The following is an 18,705-nucleotide window of genomic DNA, read 5'->3' as shown; positions in this document are numbered from 1 at the left end:
CCAAGGGATGTGTAAATCCCTGTTTCAGGAAGCAATTATAACCAGAAAATATTTCTCTACTATAGGCAAATCCTTCCATTTTTTGATGGAATTCCAGGTGTTTTGCCAGCTGTGGAGCATCAAGGCCACAGTCCTATAAAGTGCAGCAAGCAGCATGGATCTGCAGGCACCTTGCGATTCTGCTGCATGGCTTGAAGGGGCAAGCTGCTTTAGGATTAAAATTGCCTTTACCTCTTCAGTCTTGCAAGCAACTGCAGGAGGAATATCCTATTTTATTTTATTTTGGCTTGATGCGTGATTGTCCCTCGCATGCACACGAATGGCTTTGCAGAACAGCAGGCTTTCTGCCCAAGCCTGCAAATGTATGCCAACAGTACTCCACTGTGAAGGACTTGCAGGAGGCTCACACAATTTACAGTAACCTTTCCTCACACAAGATGTCGGCCAGGGTGGGGTAAACATCACATCTGGCACGCAATCTGTAGGGCTAGATGACAAAGAGGCTCAGGATTTTGGGGTTGGACTCTGCATGTGTCTGCATCTCATGTCAGCTGAGCCTCAAAGTCAGTCATTATCTCTGACGGGAACAGGGCCCGATTTTTATTATTATATTTGTTTCAGCTCTTGTGGCAGCTTAAAGGCTAACAGATTTATGATGGAATAAGCTTTCATGGACTACAGCCCACTTCATGATGAGATGATGCCATGATAAATTTGCAAGTCTTTAAAATGCCACAGGACACCGTTGTGGGTTTTTTTGCTGCAACAGAAAACGGACGTTATTACTTCATTTCAGTACTTGCAGATTTAAATCAGCTTCTTCAAAGGGTGAAGTTTTGAAAAGAGGGAAAGCAGGTACATTGGGGACACCTTTACACTGGAAAACTAGATGCTAGACAGAGATGGACAGTTATCAATTCATCCAGACCCAAATTTCATTCTTATCCCCTTTGTTCTCACTCCCACTTCCGCAGGGAAGAGGTTTTGGATCTACCTACTGTGGTATTAATGGGGATAACACTGCACAACACATCATACATTTAAAACACCTTCCTCAATAAAAAGAATTATGGGAACTGTAGTTTCCCCTTCACAGAGATACAGTTCTCAGCATCCTTAAACCACAATTCCCAGGATTCATCAGGGGAGTGCTTTAAACATACTGTGTTTATGCAGTCACAGCAGCTGCATACACATGAATATATACATTTTTTTTCCAAACACCAATTTGTGGGAGCAATTTCTGTTCTTAGCACAGTATGTGTAAGCTTGCTTGTGAAGAGGGAGAGAAGGTGGCACACAGACAGACACACATCAGCTTCCAGCACAAAAGGAAGACACATCGACGCAGTGAGCATGTCTGTTGCACTCTATTTTATTAGATAACATTTAATGCCATTCGACTAGAACTGATCTTTTGGCATCTACTAAATATTGCACCATCTTGCATTACGTCAGGAAGGCGTGGCCCATGCATATTCCAATGCCATGGAATAATGCAGAGCTGTTCCGGTGGCTGGTCACAATGCTACACTGAAGAAAGGGCAATCTGCAAGTTGTGAAAGGCGCCACTCACACCGACAAAGGGAGCCCTTTCCCCTTTCAGAAGCTGATGTGTAAAATGAACCAGCCTCTGTAACTACCTGCACATGAACTCAAGACACTTTCCCACTCGCTGCAGCCACACAAGACAGTTTTATCAAGATCAAAACCGCCATCTTCAAAACCAACTCATGCCCAAGTGCTCTTGCAAGAAAAGTTGACTGCTGGCATGGAATACATGCACATCATCAGGCTAACACAGCTTTCACCAAGCTGGTGCCTGTCAGATGCGGTTGGACTCCAACTCCCATCAGCCCCAGCCAGCCTGGTCAATGCTAGGGATAACAGGAGTTGTAGTTCAAAACAGCAGGAGGGTTCCGGGTTGGCAAAGACTGGACTAACAGTTTCTCCCTTGTCAAACTAGCCATTGGAGAAATAGCCCCGCAAATCCCAATTCGATGTATGATATCCAACCCACTTGTAATGGAAGGAGGAGCATCAATTGGTAGTGGTGGAATGAAGGCTGTCATCTTGCTCCTTGGGAAACAAGACGAGCAGGAGGAGTTGCCTTTCCCAGAGTCAGATCAGCGGTCCATCTAGTATTATCTACTCTGACCAGCAGCAACCTTTCAAAGTATCAGGCAGATCCCTCCCAGCAGCAGTATATGACATCCAAGTTTAACTAGAGATAGTAGGGGTTGAACTTTGGACCATCTGCAAACCATTTGCTGTAACCCTCAGTATAGGACATGCAGACTTGAAGGTGGGAAGACACACTCCTGTTATAGAGCAGGGACTTAAGAGATGAAACTGACTCGTCAAAAGGCAAAGCCTGGTGTAGCCCGGGCTAATTTCAGCTTGGAAATAAATCTGCTGCTGCAGCAGTCCCCAACCTGGTGCCCTTTAAATATGTTGGGCTACAACCGTCATCAGCAATCTGGAAGATTATCAGGTTGGGGAAAGCTGAGCTAGTGTCACAAAACCTGGAGATTCATTGCACAGAGAGTCAATTGCCCAGAAACCGATGATTTCCTTTCCTATAACCTGTTTCCTAGTTTAAGATGTATGACGGCACAGAAAAGGCACAAGGTAGGAACTGTATTCCTAGACTTTTTTCAGGCTCTTCCATTTATATTTACTGCATGGTTGTTTTTATTTAACAAGTGAACATCATTTTAATTAAAATGTTTTATGGGATTTCAGTTCTTTGATTTTCAGTTCTTTTGATGGCCCAAGCCACACATAAAAGATATGAATATTTGAGGATCAGAAAAAAGAAGGGGGGAGGGTCTACTGCATGATACCAAAATTTATCCACATTGAAAAGTTTCCTTCCAATTTCATTTTCCATACGATGCATGGATTTTCATTAGTTAAAACAAGAATGTAAACTTCTCTATAGAACAAGACACCTCATGCTCCATATCACTGTAACAATCTACTGGTGCTACATTCAAAACGATAGCAGCATGCAAATTATTGTTCCATCACATCAAGATTAAACACACCATCGATGCCAAATAAGGAATCAATTTCAGCGGTATTCACCTTTGCTAAACAGGGTCTGTGGTATTCTAGAGCCTGTTTATTTCAATTCTAGAGTTGTTAATTTCAGTTCATAAATAGCAAATAATGTCTTGGAACAAAACAGGTCACTTTGCTATTTCCAGAACAAAAAACATTGGCTTGATGACCCTGTCTGGTTTAAGTATTAAGAATTTATTTGCAATTGAAATAATGCTATTTAGGTAAACCAGGTACCCAGAATGCATGAAGAAGTGTAATTTTAAATAAGGTACATTGTGTTTTGAGGGTGTGCAAAGTTGCAGTGGGGGGTGGGGACAGACTTCCCATCAATAGAAACAATTAAGTCTTGTCTGTTACCTAACTTAAATGTTAATACATCTTCCCAACCAGACATTTGATACTACAACTCCCATCAGCCCCAGCTAGCACAGGAGCTATAGTCCAATACAACTGGACAGCACCAGGTTGGAGATTGAAATGTGGGAGAGGCTCTGCCAGTCAGCATGAGATCTTTCCTAGCCCTAGCTAAAGATGCCATGGATTGAAATTTGGACCTTTGGTTTCTGCTTCACCACTGAGCTGCATCATTTCCCCTTCATGCACACCAGCGATTAAGCTGCAAGAAAAACAGCAAAGCAATTTTGGTGTGCAATACGTTGAGATTTGTATTTTGGGAGATGCCTTCAAATGTCACTATGTCAAGTGAAGTTTCCAGTTCTGGTGATGCTCCTACACAAAAAGGTATGCTGTGAACTGGCTCCAAGTCCTTCTTAAACTGTGGGCAGAGTCATTCCTGCAATAACTTTTTGAGGCTAAGCCACCAGCAAACACATTAAAAGGTTACAGCTGAACACCTTGCCTGGGTAAACTTCCCCGGACCAATCCTATGAGCTGTTTATAACACTTCACTCCGGAATGCTTGTGGGAGGATTTCCAAAACTCCTTTTGTGTGCACATCAGATCACACTGATTCGTTTAAAATCAATAGATGCAAAACAGAAAAATGTTGCTTTCCCCCCCCCTCAAAAAAATAGAGAACACCAGTTCTTTATTCTCAAAATTATACTCACATATGGTTTTGGCAGTGTAGCAGAGAAACTTGGAATTTGTTAGTTATAGCAATGCTTGAACAATATTTTGTATGGTATGAATTATCCCTGTTGATTCTGGTATAATAATAAACATCACATTTATTTATTAACCAAATTTTTAAACCTCCCTTTATTCCATAGCAGTCACAGAGCAGTTTATGGCATAATAAATAAAAATGATATGCAATGTCAATAAAATACTCCCCAAAAAATCTTGTGCATGCCACATCATCAAACTAGACAGGCTGGCTAACTTTAATGGACAAACATACGAAGCATTTTCCTTCAGTTATCTGGATTCTTTTGAAAAATATACCATATTTTTTGCTCTATAAGACACACCACCAGACCACAAGACACACCTAGTTTTTGGAGGAGGAAAACAAGAAAAAAAATATTCTTAATCTCAGAAGCCAGAACAGCAAGAGGGATCGGTGCGCAGTGAAAGCAGCAATCCCTCTTGCTGTTCTGGCTTCTGGGATAGCTGCGCAGCCTGCATTTGCTCCATAAGACGCACACACATTTCCCCTTACTTTTTAGGAGAGAAAAAGTGAGTCTTATAGAGCAAAAAATATGGTAATACTTCACCTAGGAAGCAGAAGCCATGGCTGAAATGGTGGCAGGTTTTACTCTATTACTACATTAATCTTCTGGTCCACTTCCTGGTTGCTGTACTGACATTGCTTTTAGCCTCTATCTCTCCTTTCTGAAACATCAAGGCTTCCACACCAAGCTGTTATCTGAAGTGTCTGGACGAAAGTCTCTTAGAATGTAAAGGTTTCCAAAATGTCATGACATAACTTGGATTATTCTTAACCTACGTATTCGACCTTTGTGATTAAGCTTCTCCAGAATTGCTTAAGTGTATCCCACCACTGGACAAGCGGAATGACTATTTTAAACCTAGTTCTGTAGCACAGGGGGAGTGTGCATATACCAAAAAGATCAAGCAGCTGAAGTTTGCAGTAGAAGTGTTTCCTCTAAAACGTAGATGGCTGAAGGTCCAGATGCTGAAAAATAACCATGGTTAAGGTAAGAGACTTTCTGAAACTAAATGATTTGCAACAAATATTTTTGCAAAAGTAACTTAATTATTAATATTCTGCAAAAGGCCACGACTGGAACACAGGAAAACTGAGTCACATCATTGCTCAGTCTAATTCAGTACTGTATACTGAATGGCAACAGATTTCCAGGGGTTCAATATATCCCTCCCCCTACCTAGAGATGCCAGGTGATACTTTTTGCATGGAAAGCATGCTATCAATCACCGATCTACAACTCTTGCTTGTTATTTTTGTGACGGTGTATTTTGCCGGTGATGTTGTTTTTTATTTTTTTAAAAAATGTGGCTTGCAAATTGCGGCTGAATGTTTGGTCACAGGATCAAAAGAACAGTGGGGAACGCAGCGCTGCTCCTGTCGCCAAAGATGATTTGTGTATTGCTTTGCTTTCTGGTGACAGTACAGCTCTCTGAACAGATTTTAAAACTGCTGGCTCAAGGGGTACATTTCTGCACTAGTCACGAAGAACAGTTGCAAAGGAGTGACCAGTCACAGATTATATGCAGAATTACAGGCAAAACTAATTTGGAAAGGAAAATATTGGCTTGGATTTTTGGAATATTAAGGCAGGATTCAGGGAGGATCTGCATTAAAGCACCTCACATGTTCAGCTGGAAGGTAAACATCCAATAGCTATATGGACACTCATTTCTACTAATCTCCCCCCTTGCCTCAACTATGTCTATACTTGAGGTCTATTTAGGCTGACAGACATTATTATATAGTGTTTCTTCACCTGTCCTATGTCGCAGCTGAAGTATGTCTTATTCTGAAATGACTAATGCATGTTGTCTTTGGGTTTATGGTTATGTTTTATTGAAATGTGATCTGAACATTCAATATTTTTTTTAAAAAATAGCTAAGATTAACATGTGTTGCCCTACATTGTGTCCATTTGTTGAAAAAAGTAGCGGAAAACCAGTGTAACCTCTGAAGAGCCATTACAGACGGAAATAGGCTTCCTTTTAAAAAAGAAAAAGAAAAAAAGGAGAAGCTGATAAGTGTTGGATTGCACAAGAGAAACCTACTCCAAACTGAACATTTCATCAACATTGGGTTCTGTTCGTTGAACAACTGATGTGGATTGAAACGTCTTGAGCAGACAATTCTGTATGAACGCGAAATGACAAATAGACCAATTTAAAGCACTCCATTACAACCCAGTATTTAGACATATCATTTCGTGCACTCACAGCGGAGCACCGTTGTTACGTTTCACATTAAAAATTGTAAAGTAAAATATTATGAGTGGCAGAAACATTCCACAATATTAAAGGCGGTGAAATAAATAAATACATGCAATAACTGAAGTCGGTTGGAAGAGCAACAGGAGAATCAAAATCCATCACAAAAACTCATTGGAAGAAGAAAAGCAGGAAGGAAACAGTCACACAGTAGTGATACGTCTGAAGAATGTTCAAGTGTCTGGCTTGTTCCGATTACAGGTTAGAAAGTCGCTGCATAGAGAACAAAGCCAGTCATGTGTGAATCCTCCTTGAGCCTCTAATAAACAGAGGCACAAGTCTGTAGCAGTTTAAAATGTGCAAACACTGCTTCATGCTCTTTCTAGAGGGGGTGGGGAAGAATCCTCATAAAGCATCCATGTGAGGATTGTGTGAGCATTTAACCTACCCTTGCAGACGAACCAATACCTTCAAGCAAAGAAAACAACTGCATCTCCACCTCGCCGGTCAAACCAACAACAAATGGATCACAAGTACTTTTTCTGAAACCTGCAAAAAGGTTCGAAAGTTTTCCCCTAACCATTAAATGCATGCTAATGTTCAGCCACTAGATGGCTCATCACAGATGTTCTGGGACCATTTCTCCCTTTAGCGTTTGCTGGGGAGAGAGAGAGGGAGATAGAGAGAGAATGTGCTGCCTCTTTCATTAATACTAACAGTGCCTTTAGAAAAGCTCTTAGTGATATGCAAGGATTTTTGCCAAGTGTCTGTTATGAACAATGTCTGTTTCTCCTCTCAGATCAGGCATGTTATTCTGTCCACATTTCATTACCGAGAAGAATTAGGGGCATAGCTCAATATTTAGCTCAGCATTTATCTCCTATATTCTTACATAATGTTTATATTTACTGGGTAATCGATTGCGCAAATGCACATTGTTCTCTGGATACTATGGGAGGTATCCTTGGAAGAGTTTCACAAGGTTCAATACGAGAAGTTAGACGAGACACTGCATTCATAAAATTTGAAAGACCGCCTAACACAGCCTGTGTGGTAATACAGGGACCATCTCTCTACAGGCCCTCCCCAACCGCTTATGCAATCCAGACCACAGTCTGAAAATTAGTTAGGGGGCCATTAGATGCATTTCTGAATGGATCATCTAGCACTGAGGGTGGGACGTTTAAATAATCACAGCGTGCTGGTGGGCTCAGAGGTAAGGAAACAAAAGGCTGAGATTAAAGCACCCCACCCACTACCTGATTAAAGAGCACCAGGGATGTGGCACAAGTGGAAAATAAATGCCTTGGGTCGCTTTGAGCAGCTGCAATTGTTCCCCCTCTGCTCTCCCAGATAAAGAACACTCTCCTCCACCTCCTCTGTATATTAGGAGGTGTGCATCATCCTGGAATGGTCAAAAGGTAGCACACAGGACCTGCCTCTGGTTCTGACTTGGGGGGGGGGGGCTCTTCATTCATCAAATGGTGTGAATGAGAGCTTCAGATACTGCAAGCCTGTCTTCGAAAGGCAAGCCCTTCAGATGTAACTGCCTCTCTCAGAGGATATCCCCCTCTGAATGGTTGGGGTTAGGCTGAGCCAAAAGGGAAAAAAGGAAAAAAGAAAACATGCTATCATTCAAAAAGAGAAAGCCACTTCCCCTACCCAGATGATGTGAGACGTAAAACAGATTGGGGGGGGGGGCGTGTTCCCAGTGATGAAGCTGGCGATGGTCATAATAAACCCAGGAGCCATTTGGAGCAGTGATGGCTATCATACCTTCCCTACAAGCAACCAGCCCCCGCCTTTTATTTTGCAAATTTAAATTACACACGCACAGACGTATTATAACAGCAGCTTCTGCAAAGAAAAATCAAAGCACCCCTCGATCCCTTCCTTTGAATGCCATGCCTTCTTTTGCATCAGTTGGGGCGGGGCGCTTTTCCCATGCCAGCGAATTTGCCCCTTACAGAAGTCTACTTGCATCCATTTCTCTCTTCTTCGTCTCCACGGAGAACACCCCAAGAAAGCCCTTTGGCGACTAGTTTCTGCACACTCCCCCCCCCCTTACGTCAGCCCTCCTCATCCAGACACACAGAGCCCCCTCCGGGCTCCGGAGCCAGAAGTTCTCGCTTCTGCGCTCCCCGGGAGCGGATGCGTTCGCAGCTGACCTTTTCCAAACAATGCACGCCGAAATCACACCCGCACGTCTGGAGGGGCGAGCCCGGAGGGGAAGTTTCGTGGCGTCTCGATGCCGCCGAGCTGCCCACCTCCGCCGAGGCGAATTCCTTCGAAAGGTGCCCGTCGCGCAGGGAGAGGGCTGCCAGCCTGCGCGCGGCTCCGCCACCATGCGCCCCTAAGCCTCGCCATCCCCCCTTTGCCCCTTTCCCCCCACCGCGCAGGGCGAGGGAGGGCGAAATGCGGCAGGCGGAAAAGAGAGCGAGCGAGAGATGGATGCTCGCTTACCTTCGCGGGCTTTGAGCAGGACCGTGTTGGCCACGATGTTTTCCAGCTCCATTGACAAGCTCCGTCACGGCGCTGCGGCGAGGATGTCAATGGCAGGAGGCGCGCCCGGGTCTCTCTCTCTCTCTCTCTCCGCTCCGCTCGTGGAAGGAGCAGCAGCAGCAGCAGCAGCAGCAGCAGCAAGCAAGCAAGCAGCCCGGTCCCGCCGTCCGTCCCTAGGGCATTCTTTCTCTTCCTCCTCTCGATCCCTCCGTCGAGCTGCCTCCCTCGGCGAAGCGCCGCTGCCTGCTCGCTGGCTCGCTCTCCGCCGTCCAGCCCTCGAGTCCCGTCCGCGCACCTCCCTCCTTACGTCTCTCCCTTACTCCATTCTCCGCGCCGACAGGCAAAGCCCGCCCTCCCGCCTGCCTCCCCTCCTCTGACGGTGTCAGGTTACAGGCGCTCGCTGCCTCCCTCCGCGGGGGTGTGGCACGGCCCAGCCAGTTCCGCAGCATAGCGCAGGCGCCGTGCTCCACAGCTGGCTCGCACCTCGGCGGTGCCGAGTCGGGCATGCTGGGAGATGTAGTCTTGGGGGCGCTTCCCCGGGCCGTGCGTTTCCCGCGCGCGCACGCAACTGGCCGGAGGGAGAGCTGGGTGGGCGCGTGTGTATCTGTGTGTGCGTTTTGCAGCTGCCTTGTGCAATTGGGAAGGGAGACGGGAAGCGGCAGAGCGAGCGGAAATGGTCTGGACTTGCAAACTGGGCTGCATGCTGCGCCAGGGAGGGTGGACCGTAACGATCTTTCTGCAGGTTGTCTATCAGCTCCCTCGCATTAGCGACAGAAGTTGCTGGTGGAAATACTGCGAGCTCGGATGTCTGCTGCGATGCTGCTTTCCTTTGGCTGAACGGCAACAGGATTGAACGGAAGAAAGAGACATAAACTACTTAAGATGCAGGCTGCGTCTCCTTCTTCCATACAATTTTGTTGCAATTGTTAAATAGATTCTGCATCCTGCTGTGCATTTTATCATATTTGCGTCCCAGTCTTCAAGGCGTTCAGAGCAAGTGGCTGTGGTGTAGTTCTTACTGGGAACGGCAGAACCTGTTGAACTGCTGGCTGAAACACAGTTGTGAAGCCCAATGCCATTTGAGTGGCAATCCTGTCTCCAGGTTTGCTGTTTGGATAGGAGATCAAATCGGGATAAACGTAACAACAAAGTTAACAAGCGTTTCATATGGCCAGTCCTAATAATTCTGAGTTTATGACTGATACTTTTGCCCTATATAAAACGATAACTCTCTGTTACTGTTTTCTACTGGATAGGATAAATGAATTGGGAAGACACTGAAAGCCTGTGGCCTCTTTCTAAACTGATTTGCTAGGGACTTGTAAGCCCCAGTGAACAGCGGAACTTACTTGTGACTTAATGAACATGCATTGGGCTGTACTATGTGATGCACACTCCAACAATGAATTGTGGTTTAAGGAGGCCGCAGTCCTCACTTTTGCTGGATTGGATGCCTCTAAGGGAAATAGACTGGTTGCAGATCCATCCTTGGCTTTGGTCTTACCCCACAAAATGCCCCGTTTTAGGGCCTTACGTCAGCTAGGGCTGACAGAATTTCCACTGGTGGTAGCTTGACAGCAGCCTGCATCTGGGGGTGGAGCGCAGGGGTGCAAAGGGACTTGAGCTTAATGGAAGAAAGAAACCTTTGCCTCATCCTAACGCATGCCAGGAGCACAGATAAGGGGCTAGGATTGCTCCGTTAATAGAGATTGAGCTCCTTTGACTTCAGAGGGAGTTCTTTCCAAGTCAGTGTGCACAGGATCAAGGTTGCATATTAAACAGGTAATTTGACAACTACAGCCCAAATCGGAGCTGCCTTATACACTTCTACTGAACAAGAGAAATCCCTGTGTTCCAATATGGATGGCTATGCATTTTCTGCGATAGCCGCAGGGCATTGGTGTGTTTGAAACATGGACAAACAGGCCTTGATAGAAATGCAGAGGCTTTTCATTTGCTAAAACATGTGAAGCTGCCCTTGTTCTCAGGTGGAGTGATTGAGAAATTATGATCTTACTGAAATAAAACAGTGGCATTGCAACCTGGGTAGCAATAGGTATGCAGTCAGAATCCACTTACTTCAGAGTAGTTCCATGGACTATGACAAGGGTTAGGCAGCAATTGGTGGGTTAAGAGCAGAGTGTTTACTAATGCAAGTGCTCCTAACTGGTCACTCTCCTGACATGGAGGCTCCCTACTAAGTAGGGTGAATCACATGGAAAACTGCTTTGTTTTCGCTTCTGCACGGATCACACGGAATCAGTTTTCAGTGGCCTCCACGCAGATAGGAGCTGCAATATTTGAATCGGCCTCGGCCCATAGTTGTTTCCCCTTGCTGATTGGCTCTTTCCTGCAGAAATTTAAGACTTGTTTACAGTAAGCCCCTTAAGACATGAGACCATTATGAGATCTCATGAGAAACGCAGTTCAGATGCTTACTGTTTGGAGACAAGCGTATCCAGAACTTCTGTCTCTTCTCCGGGGTGATTAATAACATCCCTTCAGCAACAGCTGTGCTAGAAGTCCAGTTAATTGACCACAGCAATCCCCCTGGTAGACCTTGAGTTGTGCCATGGTGCCACCTAGTGGCTTTCTTATATTTGGGATGAAGAAGACAGGCTGCGCCCAACCTCTGTGGCAAGTGGCCTCCAAGTCTAGTCATGAGCATCAGGCAGTGCAACTCAAGTGCAAATGATGGAGAATATGCAGCAGCCTGTTACCTGGGATGGTTCTTGCTCTGGTCAGGGAGCAGATGTGAGAGACTGGTGTGCTGCCCTGACTATGGCAGGTCTGCCTGCTCTTGGGCAGATATGCTACAAAAAAACTGTTGCCTGCACCACAGATTAGCCGCTTGTGCCTTAGCCCCAAATGATGTCACTTTCCCCAAGTTTTTCACATTTTGTCTTATTTATTTTACAAGTTCTGTCCCTTTCCATGGCCCTATGGAGCCCTCAGAGTATACAAACATAGCAAAAATGCATCTTTATAAACAGCTAAAATCAGATAGATGTTTTAGCTAGTGTGGTCAATGGACCAGCATGCTGTAACTGGATATGGGAGAGCTGCCCAGTCTCAAACAGTTCAACAGCAAGTGCCCATTTTACAGTCCAAATGCCCATTTTACAGCCCACCAAAAGGCATTGAGTGCTGTCTTTTTTTTGACGTATTTTTCCAACAAGCATTTTTGGTTTGCCAACTTCTCTGTGTGTGTGTGAAAGAGAGATTGGGGGGGGGGGGGAGAAACAAAGAGGGGAGCAGGAATCTACCCTCATCGTGGGATCACTATTTTTAATGAGACATCAATGTTGAAGCCACAGGTGTAATCCAGAGAATACTAGTCCTTATCTCTTTATAAGATACACAGTGTATTTCTCTCAAGGAGGCTTACTTGTTATTATCTGGGCTTGGCATTTTTAACCACAGCTCCCAAAGCCTTCTCCTTAAGACCTTTTCTCTCATGGAATTGCCTAGCAGTAGCTCGTGTGATTTCAGAAGAATACTAGCTTTCCGTTACGTTAATGGAAGACCACAGGCATGACACCACAAACTGCATTTTGAGGCTTGGATTGTAGTCATCTGTTGAACCATTAAAGTCAGTGGAGTTAATTGCTAAGTATTTGTGTAGCACTTTTATGTTTGTGGAGCATTTTACAATCCTCTTCAGTTGTGCTCATAAAACACCCACAAGGGGATGGAAGAGAATTTTCGATGGATTTGCATTTTTAAGTGAACGGGCCCAATTTGCACCTCTGGGGCTGAAGCATGGATCAGAACAGAATGAGCCTTCAGATTCTGCATTTCTCTGAATTCTGCAGTATTCTTGGCTCAAAAAAGTACCATATATGTCTGTGCGTGCCTATTATGGGATAAAATCGTTTATGAGTGGCATACATTGAGATTAAATACATATCTAAATGTGGATTTAAATTTGGTTTCATATGATTTTTTTTATTTCCCCATTACTGCAGCTCTGTAGCAGGAAATAGTGCATCAGCTGAATTTCATCTGTCTTGCAGAAGGAACGGGGACTTTTGTGTGCCTGACAACGTCAGGAAAGAGGCCACAACCTTCAAAATGAAATGGGAATAATAGGAGCTACATAATAGCCACTTGAGAGTGTGAGTTGCATATCACAGTTAAGCCTGGGGTACAATAGCTCAGAAATCTATGGAACTTGATCCTGCACATACTTACTTGGAAATATCCAATGCTGTACTCGCACAAGGATGTTCATGCAAAGGGAGTTTTGCACCCCTTTCTGCCCACTGTGCCCTCTAAAAGACCTCTTCTGAACAGGCTGTGCTGGTTGCTTCCACCTGATTTCCCATTTCTACTGTGGCACATTGTAACTGTTCTGATTAAATAATAAGTTGTTTTTCATTATTTTTCGTATAGCGGTATCAGTATGCACAGCAGCTTACAGGCTACCAGAGGACAGTCCCTTGCCCCGATGCCCTTACAATCTAATATTCCTCCCCAGGGAACCAGAAGAGGAAGTGGAGGCAGCGATAAATGCTTTGACGAAGCCTCCTTGTGGATGGCAGCGAAGTAACTCATTGATGACGTTGGCTCTTCCCAAATGAGCTCTTCCTCAATAACAGAAGCACTAACACTGATCATGCATGCAGATGAATACCTCCGTAGCCAAATATTTAAATATTCAGTTTCAATATTTGCATAAATGATCTAAAATAAAATGTTTACTTGGATCTGATAACTGTTTCAGGTTCTTCACTGGGAGGAGGTAAGGCTTTGTGCATATGGTTTGTAGCAGAACACCACACTCAGCCACAGCATTGCTGGCGAAAAGGGTCTCGGGTGGCAAGATGGGGAAGACCCTGAAGAACAGGGTTGGGCTTGATGGGCCAATGGTCTGGCTCAGGTTAAGGCAGCTTCACGTGCTTCATATCCTGGAACGTTGGCTAGTCATGGCGGCTGGGCTGGAGGACCTGGTCTCTTAGCATTAGCATCTGAGAGAGCCAGTGTGGTGTAGTGGTTAAGAGCAGTAGATTCGTAATCTGGGGAACCGGATTCGCGTCCCCGCTCCTCCACATGCAGCTGCTGGGTGACCTTGGGCTAGTCACACTTCTTTGAAGTCTCTCAGCCCCACTCACCTCACAGAGTGTTTGTTGTGGGGGAGGAAGGGAAAGGAGAATGTTAGCCGCTTTGAGACTCCTTCGGGTAGTGATAAAGCGGGATATCAAATCCAAACTCTTCTTCTTCTTCTTCTGTTTGCCAGTTCATGAGAGCCAGAGTTTGCAGACCTGCATTCTAGGCGGCTGTCCCACAAATATAGAGTTTCTCTCCCCCACCCCTCACTGCCCCATGCTTGACAAAGGCTAGGTATTGAAAGTGCTGTTGACCAAATAATTGCTCTTGGTGGGGGGTGTTGACAAGGTTGAACTAGGAGAGGGACGCGGATTTACAGTGATGTACTAAATGTTATTGGCCTTTACTGAATGATAACTGGGTCAACAGCTTCTTTTAAAGAAAACCTTGCTGTTTCCTCCTAGCAGTTGCAGACTTATTACCTACCCAGGGTGCTTTGGCTAAGGTAAGGTAGACGTTTAAATAAAATTTGTGATAGGTCTTTGCTGTGCATGATCTTACACGTGTTTGCTTGGGAGTAACTAAACTGAGATCGGTGTAACCTACTCCCAATTAAGCATGCAAAAGATGGCAACGTTGCAGTCTGATCCTATTTGCCCTACTGGGTTGACCCAGCACTGCAACCCATACTCTGCCTTTAATTCATGGTGAGAGGGTTTTCCATAGCTTAGTCTCCCATGTACGTTTTCTCCTCTAGAGAAGAAATATTTTTTTTAAAGACACATAACCCAGTGTAGTTTTCATTTGGAACTGGCTAAGGAAAATCTCTAAGCCTAGAATTATAAAGGTATAAAGGCGGTGGGGGGGAGTCCCAAGTAAACCTTTAAATTTTGCTTCACAGTCTCTTTTAAGAAGGAAGGTATTTTTCATTCGCAGCTAAGCAGGGACACTTCATAAAACACCTTTTGATAAACACAGGCTGTCAGAGGGGGAAAATGGTCGAGCAGCCATCTTTCAGGGGCCTGGGAGTGAAACGCTAACACATTTATTCCCCCCTCAGTACAAAAGCTGAAATTTGGCCTCACTGTAATAAGAAAAGAAGACTGGTAAATGAAGGGCTGTGTTATGAGCTGTTGCAGCGGATGAGTCACCAACTGAGTGGGCTTGCAGGTCTGCAGCTGTGAATACTGCAGTAACAGACTGTCTCCTGTCTCTACAGGAGAAGGCGAAAAATCTCGGGTTGTTTTTTTTCCAAGACAAAATTTCCAATGAGAAACAAATACTTTCTATAAGGATTATTCATGGGAGTAGCCTTCCAATAACTTGTTCTCCATTCCTCTTTGCATATTTAACTGTTGCATCCATGTAATTATGGGACTCGATGGTCCACAGCCCTTTTCTACTGCTTGGGGTCGTCCAAACACATCTGTGTAGTTCAGAGCTCTTGTTGGAACGCAGCTGCTCTTGTTTTTATTATTATTTTTAAATCAAGTTTGAGTGCCCCAGCTTCAGAGAATACGTGATATTTGAAAAATGTGGTGCAGAAGGCCTTTTAATTTACTAAATTGGGTACATTTATATTTGTCTGCAAATATTTTCCAAGCTGAATCTTAATTAATGCCACCAGAAGTGAAATGATCACATCCACAGCATCTCAAGATTTATTACCGCTCGCCGTGATGTACCAGAAATTGCAAACAAATGACACCACCAAAGTGGAAGCATGCTTAGCAGTTTGAGTCGATGCAAATTGATCAACATCATATTCATTCAAATGGCTGGAGAACTAGGTTTTCCTCTCTGTAGTATAAAATCTGTAAGCATAGCTGCTGGCCACCAGCTCATTATGCCTTTTCAGTGTCTCCCTCCAAATGATTAACAATTTGCCTGCCTTCAGTTAATTGTGAGGGCTACAATGAGGTTATGACCCTACAAATTGGCATATTGTCTCAACATTCGATGATGTGTCATAACAGCAGGTTAGGAGTACGCTGACCTCATTCAAAACATCTGGCAGGCAGCCTGCGTATCATAGAATTCTTACACACTCTCCCCGTGTATGGAATGAATCTGCAGTCACCTAGCAATAGCAATAGGGCAGTGCCTCTTATTTCAAAACATTCCACAGGCTCTGAAGCGTAGCATTTTATAGTTGTTAAACTGTGAGGCTTGCATGTTAGTGCTACATCCACAATGCCCGTTTCCAAAATCTCTCGTGAAGTCATTACTTAATTTAAAGCAGCCACTGCCAAATGATTCCACTAGTATTTTTTTATTAAACACAACCCTTCAAATTGTTTCCAGAAATGCAATTTGGAGTGGGGGAGGGGAGTAGTATTGCCACTGGCTGCCAAAATAGAGATCCTAGCTGCCCCTTATATGTTCCAAAGTTTAATTTCAACCTCTAACCAGATCCAGGGGGAAGAGGAAGGGTGGAGGAGCAGAGTAGAATATTTGTAAAATGCTTTGAGGGTTTTTTATACTAAGCAGTCTATAAATTTATGATATAATAAGTGGTGGATGCATCTTTGGTGTGTTTGGCAAATTTCCCAGTTGACATTGGGAAGTGAACAAAGCTAATTATTTGCTGTTCTCAGACCTCTTTTAAGCATAAGCAACGCTATCCCTATAAATATTCCTGCCAATTTCATAAACCAATTCAACATTATGTGAAGAAATCCCCATCAAAGATGTAATAGTAGATGGAGCGGGAACTCCCTATCTATCTATTCTCCAAGCCTGTGATCATCTTGGCTGCTTCTTTCGTAGCTGTTATGATGTCATACAATCCAGCAAACTGTACAGGTAATGCATCAAATGATAGGGCTGGAAGCCACACACCCCCATGGCCAACCAGGTATCTGGAGGGATGTGTGAGGAAGCCTATAACAGGACATGAACCCAGGAGCCGTTTTCTTGTTGTGAATCCCCAGAACTGGCATCATTTAGAGGCTAACACAGAGCTACATGCCAATTCGCCACTCTCAGTAGCCTCATTCTCCATAAATTTGTGGGGTCTGATGAAACAGCTGATAGGACATGGGTGTGGAGGTGTGATTTTAATCTGGAAAGCCACATTCTCTTGTGAACCATATTCTGGAGACTAGATGCTAGTGGCGCCTGGGACCAGAGGGAGGAGTGGGAAGAGCAATGGATGTGACTCTTTCCTCTCACAAGCATATATTCTAGCCACACAGAAGTCACCAGTTTGCAAATGCACACACACTTCCATCCAGGCAAGCAAAAAACATGATCCCAGGTGAAGAACACATTCCAGGCAGGCGAAAGCAGTCAAGGAGTGAAAGGATGGGGGTGCGTGTGATAGGTTTGGCCTGGAGGGGGAGCAAAGAAGGTGTGGCCTACAAGGCGTATGATCTGGAGAGTGTCCCAGGAGCTAGCCAGCGAGGCCTGGGGAGCTGCACTTTGCCTCCCAGGCTTGAGGTGCCCCACCTCATTATAGGATTTCAATAAAAGCAGAAGCAAGGAAATAAGGAAGAATGTTGTCATACCCGTTTGTGGAAAGTACTAAGAGATTATCAGGCCTGTTCCCCATGTCCTCCTTGGCTTCTCTCATTGCACTTTCGCCATGGAGGCAGGTCTTCCCATTACCTGGGGTTAGTATATGAGAAAATTGAATAGCAGGTGCTAAATCCCTCAGATCTCTCCCCCACCCCCCACCAATGCAATGTTTGCTCCCAGTTCTTACAGTCTCAGATACAGAGTGGCCCTCCTATCCTTAACTGGCAGCCTGACTTTTACCATTTCAGCAACTGGACAGGGATCAGATGTTCCTGGTCTGAGTTCTGGGCACCTGATCAGAGGCAGCAGACAAGGGACTGCATGAAAAATCTGGTTTCAGAGGCAATTGTGGTGAGAAGCTTCATGAGATACCCAGTGGTGAGATGGGAAGGAGAAACTGGGATGGGATTTGGGGGACATTGGGTGGGAGGCTGAGAGGGGGATCGTGCAGGCATTTGGCATGGAATTCCTAATTCCTACTGAAATCAAACCCTAGGCCTGGAGCAGCCCTTGTAATGTCCACAGGGAACTGACATTTCTCCTCTGTCCTTTGATCTCTTTCAGGATCTCATGGGATGGCTGACCTCCCTTCTGGAATCTGAAAACATCCTCCTTGAGGCCCTTTTCCAACTGAGGAATAGTAGTGTGGGGGTGGTTAGCTTGACAAGAAGCTGTTCAGAATGGAGCAAGGAAGACCACATGGAGGCAGGGTCTAGAACATCGAACTCTTGGCATGGGAAAAATGGAAGACGATGGAAATTTTGGCTTGCTATGCAATTCAAGAGAATATCCAAAAAATGGTTTATAGATGGTACCTGATGCCAATTAAACTCAGCAGAACGTATGAGAGGATTCAATGTTTGTTGGAAATGTTCAGAAAAAGAAGGTTCTCTATACCATATGTGGTGGCTATGCAAGCATGCAAAAATAATAGTTGGGAAATGGTACATGAGGAACTTAAAAAGATGCTTAAATTCACCTTCCCGAAAAGACTGCGAAGCCTTCTTGCTGGCAATAATAGGGAAAGATATACCAAGGAAAGTAAGGGATTTATTTTTATATGCAACAGTGGCCACAAGAATAACTTAGGCAAAGAACTGGAAAGAAAAGATTGTTCTGACAAAGGATCAATTGTTGCATAAAGAGTTTGCTGAGTTAGCAAGTTTGGTGGCCAAAATAAGAAATTATGATGGGAGGACGGAACAAGAAGTGAGTGGGAGTATCTTG

At 44.6% G+C, this 18,705-nt stretch overlaps 1 protein-coding gene and 1 long non-coding RNA gene across 4 annotated transcripts in view; one reads left to right on the top strand and one right to left on the bottom strand.

Annotated features, from left to right (window-relative positions):
- GRK5 (G protein-coupled receptor kinase 5) overlaps window positions 1–9,309 on the bottom strand; it is a 154,606-nt gene extending 145,297 nt beyond the window's left edge. For 2 of the 3 annotated variants that reach the window (XR_014007846.1, XM_081192994.1), the window contains exon 1: window positions 8,872–9,299. Coding sequence is in view for 2 of the 3 variants with exons in the window: in XM_081192994.1 (XP_081049120.1) it covers window positions 8,872–8,923 (52 nt within the window). In the remaining variant the exon portion in view is untranslated. Of the gene's footprint in view, window positions 1–8,871 lie in introns of all 3 variants that reach the window. The other variant, XM_081192995.1, reaches the window with a different exon arrangement.
- Window positions 4,121–18,330, top strand: LOC308586476. The gene is made up of 2 exons (XR_014007909.1): window positions 4,121–5,192; window positions 18,043–18,330. It is a non-coding gene; the product is annotated as an uncharacterized lncRNA (long non-coding RNA).
- The last annotated feature ends 375 nt before the right edge of the window (window positions 18,331–18,705 follow it).

This window comes from Podarcis bocagei (genome assembly GCF_964188305.1).
Source record: "Podarcis bocagei genome assembly, chromosome: 4".
NCBI classification, from domain to species: domain Eukaryota; kingdom Metazoa; phylum Chordata; class Lepidosauria; order Squamata; family Lacertidae; genus Podarcis; species Podarcis bocagei.
Note: the sequence above shows the minus strand (reverse complement) of the source record. Positions and strands in the feature narration are given on the sequence as shown.